Consider the following 9298-nt stretch of genomic DNA (forward strand, 5'->3'; position numbering starts at 1 on the left):
ATTAGAGTTGCACATGGGGCTTTATAAACTTGTTGGATGCCTCATTTGCATGTATGGATAAAGGGAAATAATTAAATGCCCACTGTTTTTCTCTTTCTGGACACCTTACTTTATTTTAGTCATTTGATTGAACAAATCGAAAGAAATTAAAAGCCATAATTAAATAGGTGTGGTGAAAAAGAAGGGTATAAAACATGTCTAGATAAAGTGTATGTGAAACGTTATTTCCTAGTGTCGGTGTTCTTTTTTTTCTTTTTCTTTTTTCAAAAGGGGGACAACTGGTGGCAAGTCACAATTATCCACCTCTACCGAGTTCGGATGGGCTATGGGGAATTTCACCCTACTCGTGGCCACAATCAAGCAGATTCACCAGAAACAGAGATTACGCTATCTCCAACTATATATATATATATTTATAATTAGAAGTTAGTATAACATTATATTTGACTCCAAATATGGTGCTACAATTTAGCTTAAATTTCACAACTCAGAGTTTAAATTTATTTAAAGTAGAACCTAATAGTCATGCAAATGCTAGTCCAACCAAAGAGACTACTGTTTGAAATTCGAATTGCAAATTTATTGTTTATGGTGATTGATGAGAATAAGACCTAGTGGCTCGAGAATAGCCTTTTAAACCGACCAAGAAAATACTTTTTTTTTTTTTTTTTCAGGATACCATTTAGGGGAATTATACCTTCTTAGGCAGGTTTGAACGTTTGAAATTACAACTCAAATATTTCCCACCATTATTTTGTTCACGATGATATGAATGGTTGGGAATATATCATGACACAACTTTCTGATTATATTATTTGGAGGTATATATAACAATCATTTGTGTAGAGAGAGTAACCTAATATAACTAATTAGGAATCTTACTAATTATAGAATACTATAAAAGAAAGTAAATCAATACAAATCAATCGTGCAACTATCATAACATTCTCTCACAACTTGGTGAATAGATATCAGTCATGGTCAACTTGACAAGTGAGCTGTGAAATGCTTGGCTCAATACTACTTTTAGTGAGTAAATCTCCTAGTTGATATTCGGACTTCATATGTGGGACTTCGATAACTTTTAATGTTGAGCTAGATTACGAGCAAAATTGCATGCCACTTCATTGTCACAATACAACGTCATTAAATCCCTGTTTGAAAACCAAATCTCTCATTAAGCTTCTAATACAGCCAACTTTTATCATTTTGCTTTGCCAAATAACAAGATTCTTCCTACCAAAATGAAATGAAACACCTTTAGTCAATTGATCCAGCTCAATATGCATATGTATTAGGGAAAACTAATGAAAAGTACCTCAAATCTTTACATTTTAATAAAAAAACTACACACTAATTTTATTTAACCATAAGGACAAAAGACAAAAAGGGGGAAAGAAATAAACCTAACAAACCAAACTTGCGCTGGGGTGTGTACCCTCTACCTTACCACGTGTAAGTGATCTGTTTGCAGAACATCCAATTTTTTGAAAACTTGGATTTCAACTTCGAATTTTTGTCTAATTCTACACTTTTTGTTGCCAAAAGCATGTTGATTTCACTTGGGGTTTTCTGAAATTAGTTGATTGTCGTAGTGGCTGGAAAGTGTTTGATGATATGCCTCTGTGAGAATTTGATTAGGTGTTTGGGAAGGGCAACTTATTTTTCTCTATTGGATCGGACCACCGCCTAGAGGAGTCACTACGATGGCGTGCAAGCGTAAGCTCCAGGCATCTACAAGTTGTGAATCTGAAGGAACTTGCTCTAAAAGTGGAATGGACAGATTTAGTGATCTTCCGGAGGTAGTTGTTAATCGTATTCTTTCCTTCCTCAATTTCAAAAACCTCACTCGAGTGGGTGCTGTATCCAAAATATGCAGACAATTTCGTCTCTCAGTTCTGGTGGTGAATTTTGGTACAGATGAGTGGACAGGCATAAAAAAGTGGATCTAGGGAGGATGATGACTTCTTTTGATCAATTCGATCCATGAAGAAAGTTTATTGGGAACTTTCAAGAAGAGGAGAAAAGAATATAGTACCATTAAGTTTCATAAACAGGGTAGTAAGTTTCATAAATAGTGTCTAAGTTTCATAAACAGTGTAGAAGTTTCATAAACAGTGTGAGGACGCGTGGGTCCATGTGTTAGATTATTTTTTTAATATTAAAATTATGTCTTTTTTTATTAAAATTTAAGTTATTTTGTCATTTTTATTAAAATTTAAGGGGTTTTCATTAAAATTTAAGTCTTTTTAATTAAATAAAGTTATAGCATGGTTTTTTTATTAAAATAAACTTAGTCCAAACCCTTTTCATAAAAGTTCGCTATGTATTAACCTTTACCATTCAAGCTATCATTTCTTGGTAACTTTATTTCATTTTCAAGAGAAGACTTCAAGTACCTTAATATACAAACAACGACATCATAAGTACAGCTATGATTCACTTCCATGTGACTTAGCTTAAGTCCAAGTGTTACAGTTTAATTGTACAATATATTGACTAAAGTTCTTGGATTGGATCGGAACCGACAATATTTTCTGGTCTAAAATACTGTAATTCAAGTGTGTGTTTGGGCCTTAAATTCTAGGTTTGGGCTGAGAATGAATAAACTTGGTAAGAAGATGCAAGACTCGGCCCATTACTGAACTGTTCATCCCAGGTGATGGAGTACTCGTCCCAAAAGTCAAACGCTAGTGGTTTGACCAAATCCTAGGAGAAGTAGGATTGTTGGAAGATCAGGATTAGATTACGTTTCAGTTGAGTCCTTAATGAAGTAGGACTTTTGAAGCATCAAGATGATTTTGATAAGATTCTAATTGAATTATTCTAAGGGTCAAAATTGTTGGCTGATTGGATAAGGTATGAATTAAACACGTAAGGGTACTAAGTTAGAGTCCTAGTTCAAGTCGAAGGGCGAGACTTGATAGGGCTAGAGTTTCACCAGAAGAGGGACTTATCAAGATAATGCTAAATGCATCTAGATATTTACTATGCATCATAGTCCAGGTAGAATTCTACTGCTTGGTAGGCTTGGCCATCAAGGAATTCATCTGTATATATACAAGAGGATTTTCAATGTTGAAATGACCTTGAACTCATTAAACACACAATGCTCTTCACAAAACCTCTCACACTTTGAGAAAAATATTAATTGCTCTACTATTTGTCAGTACAAATACAGTTTGGTTAAACAAATTTGGGTTGATATATATGCGGACGACTGACGGTTACATTTTGATTAAACAAAGTTTTCCATAGGTAACCAGCGTAGGTGATAGTTTGGTTAAACAACACTAGAGTTATGGAATTAGTTCAGTTTATGAGTCTTAACAGATTGGTTAAACATCAAGTTTTCTTTTTTCTACTACTTTTCTATCTTAAGTCTCAGCTGTTGCAGAGTCTTGGATTCTTTCCTTGAACGAGGTAACTTCATTAGCTTTCTCGGCAAAATGAAGTGTTCTATGACTGTATATTCTCAAGTGACATTCAAGCAGCCAAACCACTTTCACCATATAGTTTGCTCCTACAGTTTGATACAAATTTTGTGCATGTATATTTTAAAAAATATAGTTGAAGTTGCTAACCTTGTGCAGAGGATCCATAACTTAACAGCGATCTGCATAATCTTGTCTTCAGGTTTTATGACTTAGGTCGTGTGTGTTCCTTCCATGACCAAGGCCTGTTGATTCAGATGTCAGAAGCGTATTTTATCATACCACTACACGTAGAGGTATTAGTCCGTGGAGCTCAGAGCGAAATTGGCATGGCCGCATCAATATTCAAGGACACGGAAGAACGTAGTAAACTTTTTGCACTCGACCTATGCACCACATAAATTGTGTAGCTTTTAGGGTCAACAGTACTATGAAATTTAATTAGATTTGTGCAAATTTAATCTTCAAATGATACCAATGATGATAGGAATGGACATCATTATTAAGACTATTTAGGTTTGAATTATTCACATCTTGTAGTTGTTTCGGACAAAATACAAGAAAGAAGAGCCTCATGTAGAGGTCGGTTCGAAAAACCAAAAATAAAAAAATCGAATTGAACCGAAGTTATTTGGTTTAATTTCAATTTCCATGGTTTGAAAACTGAACGAAACCGAAGTTACACTAAACGGTTTTGGGAGACTTTTCGCACTAAGTGGGGTCGGCTATATGAATCCTAGAACGCCATTCCGCTCGGTTCTGTGTCATGTCCTCCGTTAGATCCAAGTACTCTAAGTCTTTTCTTAGAGTCTCTTCCAAAGTTTTCATAGGTTTTCCTCTACCCCTTTGTCTTTGGACCTCTGTCCCGTAGTTACATCTTCTAACCGAAGCGCCAGTAGGCCTTCTTTGCACATGTCCAAACCACCGTAACTGATTTTCTCCCATTTTTCCTTCAATTTCGGCTACTCCTACTTTACCTCGGATATCCTCCCTAATCTTATAATTTCTTGTGTGCCCACACATCCAATGAAGCATCCTCATCTCCGCCACACCCATTTTATGTACGTGTTGATGCTTCACCGCCCAACATTCCATGCCATACAGTATTGCCATCCTATAAAATTTTTTCTTGAGCTTCAGTGGCATACGGCGGTTACACAACACGCCGGATGTACTCTTCCACTTCATCCATCTAGCTTGTATTCTATGGTTTAGGTCTCCATCTAGTTCTCCGTTCTTTTGCAAAATAGATCCTAGGTAGCGAAAGCGGTCGCTCTTTGGTACTTCTTGATCTCTGATCCTCACCCTAACTCATTTTGGCCTCCATTTGCACTGAACTTGCACTCTATATATTTTGTCTTTCATCGGCTTAGGCAAGGATCTTTAGATTCCAACACTTCTCTCCAAAAGGTTAAGCTTCGCATTTACCCCTTCCTGAGTTTCATCTATCAACACTATATCGTTTGCAAAAAGCATACACTAATGAATATCATCTTGAATATGTCCTGTTAACTCATCCATTACCAATGCAAAAAGGTAAGGACTTAAGGATGAGCCTTGATATAACCCAACAGTTATGGGGAAGCTATCGGTTTGTCCTTCATGAGTTCTTACAGCAGTCTTTGCTCCATCATACATATCCTTTATAGCTTAGATATATACTACTCGTATTCCTTTCTTCTCTAAAATCCTCCAAAGAATGTCTCTTGGGCCCTATCATATGCTTTTTCCAAATCTATAAAGATCATGTGTAAATCCTTTTTCCTATCTCTATATCTTTCCATCAATCTTCATAAGAGATAGATTGCCTCCATGGTTGAGCGTCCTGGCATGAACCCGAATTGGTTGTCCGAAACCCGTGTCTCTTGTCTCAATCTATGCTCAATAACTCTCTCCCAGAGCTTCATTGCATGACTCAATTGCTTAATACCCCTATAGTTCATGCCCCTTATTGAAACCCTAATTTAGAAATTAAAGTTTTGGAGTATATTTTTAATGAGCGTGAGAGTTGGATTTTGAGAGACTTGACAGAAATGGCGGTTAGTGTTTATATGGCGTTGAGTCTTGATAGAGCGACAGGAAGGTCGTGGAAATTATGTTGGATGAGTTCTTGTTCCTGGATTTTTTGACTTGTCAGCTGTATCCTTGTCCTATTTATATCATCATTATAATTTTTGGAGCTTTGTGGCTTTCTTTTTCTTGTGGTAATTGTTTTTAACCTTTTTGTTAATGCATCCAGCAATATTCCATTTGATTTCTGTTGGTGAGAAAGCGGTCTGTGAGTTATGTTTTATAGGCGAATGTCGATTAGTTTTGATAAATTCTTCATCGTGAGATATACGAAAAAGGATTGCCTTGTGTATATATATAGATATATATTATATGGAACACATGTGAGACTTTAGCTGGAATTGTTATTTTTTTTATAAAGTCTCGATGGAGCATAAAGTTTTCTACAACATTGATGCATTATATATCATATATATGATATTGATATTTATTTTCTCACTGTCCAATCTCCTCAAGAACCCTAGCTAGAATTCATTGGGAAAATTAGAAGAATGACTATTAACCACCCTGCAATTCTTTCTTACTTCCCCAGGCTGATCCACCTTCAAGTCACCCATCTTTATCATCCCATCCACAAATGCCTTGAAAAATTTTCCTTCATCAATGTTGAACTGCTTCACAAATCCCCTCGTTTCCGGAAAGGTGAAAAGCGTTTGATCTGAGTTGAGAAAACCTCTCCCGGCAACCAAGTCCTTGAAGTACTGGTTATCAAAGCCTACAGGCGTAGCATCTAGGTCACCTGTAACGTTTTGGTCCACGTCTAGTGGGCAAAGCTTGTCTAGCTTTTGTCTAAACTTTGGTTCAATGGCAGGGTCTGGCCGGCCACTGCCAGATTGGTTGTACAGCCGAAACATGATGGAAAAGCACCGAGCTTTGCCGATGGAGTGTGAACCCGAAAGCGCAACGAGGTCTTTAACAGAGAGATTAAATTTGGCAAACAGGTCAATGAGGAATGTCGCATTGGATCTTGGACTTGGCATAATGTTGTCTGAGGCTTCTTGGCTTGCTGTTAAGCTATCCAACCTTCCTAACTTCACTTCCCAACAAGGCCCCCCTGTCTAATAATTACATAATCATGTTACATAAAATCAGAATTATACTTCTTTCAATCATAGTTAAGATTCTCATCGTTCGCTTGGTACATGACATTGGAGGTCAATATGGATTAGACGATACTAACTGTAGTCAAGTCCAACACAGTGTGTGAAAATCTTAGGCATGTTTGACAATCATTTTACTTCAGTTATCAGTTTTTTAGTAACTGAAAACTAGAAGTCAAATTTTGAAAACTCAAACAAAGTAGCGTTAAATTTTCAATTGTTGATAAAGCTAATCAAATGGACCTTAAAACTTATGTTGGACTCAAAATATGTTCATGTATATAGGAGATAATAAGAAAGTTTATTACCAGAGCAACAGCATCTCTAGATGCCATGATTATAATGTCTGCGCAAGAAACAACTCCCGGGCACACCTTCTCCAAGGCTTCTTTCGCTTCGTCAACAACTTCGTAAGATCTCAGTGAATTAATGTTTGCAAGGGCTAGTTTTTCTCCTAGCATGGTTGGTGTGTCGTCAAGCAACAATGAAGCATCACAACCCTAATATAGAGATATAATACCAAGTTAATTAATTCATCATTAACAACGAACTATTAGGACTAATCAATTAGGAAGTAAATAATGTTGTGATTTATGGTCCACTTACATTGACAAAACAATCATGGAACTGTAAGCGCATGACCGAGGCAAGGCTCCGTGGCTCTCGAATCAGAGCTGCCTTCATGACATCTTGGACAATGGATTCGGCTTTCGGGCAGGTTCCCGAGTAATAACCAGGGCGGAGTTGCGCTGTGGCCCCGGTTATTATGAGTAGGATGAAGAGTGAAAAGAGAAGAGCCATTGAGAATTCTCGAGTCACTAGTGACTGGAGGCAGGTGGGTAATTGGTTCAGTTGTGTGGGGGGTGGGGTGCTTTTTAAACTCGTGGGCTGCATCATATGCATGTACAGAGATTTAGTAGAAAGAAACAATGGATGTGAAATGATTCATTCCGTTTCTACCCCAAAAAAAAAAAAAAATAGAAAAAAAAATAGCTCTTCTCCTGAATTTATGGAAACTGCAGGATTTAAATATATACAGTAAATTGGAGGTTGACTGGAACGGTCATTGATTGGACTAATCTAGAAAGGTGGTGAGGATTAGTCAAAATAATGAAGTTACACTAATTAGCTTACCAAAACCCAATAGAGGCGGGATATGGTGGAATCCTTCTCAGCTTATTGCATATTGAAACAAGTTTTGATAGCCTTTTTTCCACTTCATGAACTACAAGTCATTTCAGTCACTTAATATTATATTTTAGTAATATTTTTCTTCACTTATAAGTGTAATAACGGATTGAATATCTTGAATAACGAATTTTATCTCAATTTATTTTCTTAGTCTTATCATTGTGTTTAAACGAATCACATATAAAACTAGTTAGCTTACAGTCGAAAATTTATCTAATCATATTTGATTCAACAATTTAACTGGGATGTACAAGATATTAATGTAATAATGTAGCGTCTACATCACATGTGGTTTGTATGATAAAGAAAATAAGAGAATTTATACTAACTTAAAAAGTTGAAGTTTTGGTCAAATGCGGGACTCATAAATAGTCACTTTAGTGGTCCTTAATCCTTATCCAATCCAAAACAGTAAATCTTAAAAATATTCCAGATCGTCAATAGTGGGGCACGTTGACAATTGTGGATATGTATCCCAGTTCACAGTTGACACACTTTCGGCTTACTATTCCTGAAGTCGGCATTATTTATGGTATTCATCTCCCAACAGCATCTGAGCTAAAAGTAGAAGATTAACAATCACTAATTCCTTTTTTACTATCAATTCTTATCTTACTATGAATGGATTGATTCTTTAATAATAATAAAGAATTAATTATACTATTATCTGTAATTATATAAGTTTGTGCTCAAGTTAGATATATATTGTCGGCTCATTGCGTAAAAGCTTGAAGGTTGTCTAACACGGTATTATAGTCTCGCATGCACCAATGTGTTTCGTTTCTCTCTATCTATATGTTCGGCTCTCCACGTGCAGGTGAGACTGCTTGTGAGGATTGTTGTGACTGGCGGTTCATTGACGAAAATTACGTGAATTTTACTAGGTAAAATGATTCGTGCCAATTATGGGCTGAGGATTTTTATTGGTGATATATGTAAAAGACATAGGAAGGGTGGGAGATGCAGTAGTTCTCCAGCTCTTATATGTATAAAGTTGTGATAAAAGATAGGGTTATTTAGATATAAACTCATGCAATACTTATTTTCTTAACAATAACTCATTTCATTTTAAACATCCAAATAAAATTCAAATTTGAAGTAGACTGCCATGTAAACAAATAAATACCTATTATTTTCAAACTATTTACAATTGTGCCACAACACTCTAATTATGTTAATTTAATTATTCACCATAATTGTGAGAAATAAGTGCCTTATTATTATAAAATTATCTACTTTATACTTCTCTTACCATCATATGTTTCATTTCTTTTATTTTGCATGTATGTGTTATAGACACATTTTGTTAAAAATTATATATATGCATACAAATAATTTATCTATATTTTTATGTAAAATAATATGTAATTAATTAATTTGAATCAATTGGCTAAAAACATTTATGTATTTTGTAGGTAAATTTTTTTTTTCATGTGATATTACATATATGCTAGCCACATTTTGTTATTATTATTTAGAGTGTGCAATCAATCGACATTTTTT

The 9298-nt window shown here is 35.5% G+C and overlaps 1 protein-coding gene across 1 annotated transcript; it reads right to left on the reverse strand.

Moving 5' to 3' along the window:
• Positions 1–5834: 5834 nt before the first annotated feature.
• LOC126601084 (peroxidase 17-like) lies at positions 5835–7531 on the reverse strand. Its single transcript, XM_050267752.1, has 3 exons — positions 7211–7531; positions 6913–7104; positions 5835–6562 (listed from the first exon to the last, which is right to left on the reverse strand). The coding sequence occupies exons 1-3, from the start codon at positions 7505–7507 to the stop codon at positions 5969–5971; spliced, it is 1083 nt and encodes a 360-aa protein (XP_050123709.1). The 5' UTR covers positions 7508–7531; the 3' UTR covers positions 5835–5968.
• Between the last annotated feature and the right edge of the window lie 1767 nt (positions 7532–9298).

Source organism: Malus sylvestris, chromosome 15 (assembly GCF_916048215.2).
Source record: "Malus sylvestris chromosome 15, drMalSylv7.2, whole genome shotgun sequence".
Lineage (NCBI taxonomy): Eukaryota > Viridiplantae > Streptophyta > Magnoliopsida > Rosales > Rosaceae > Malus > Malus sylvestris.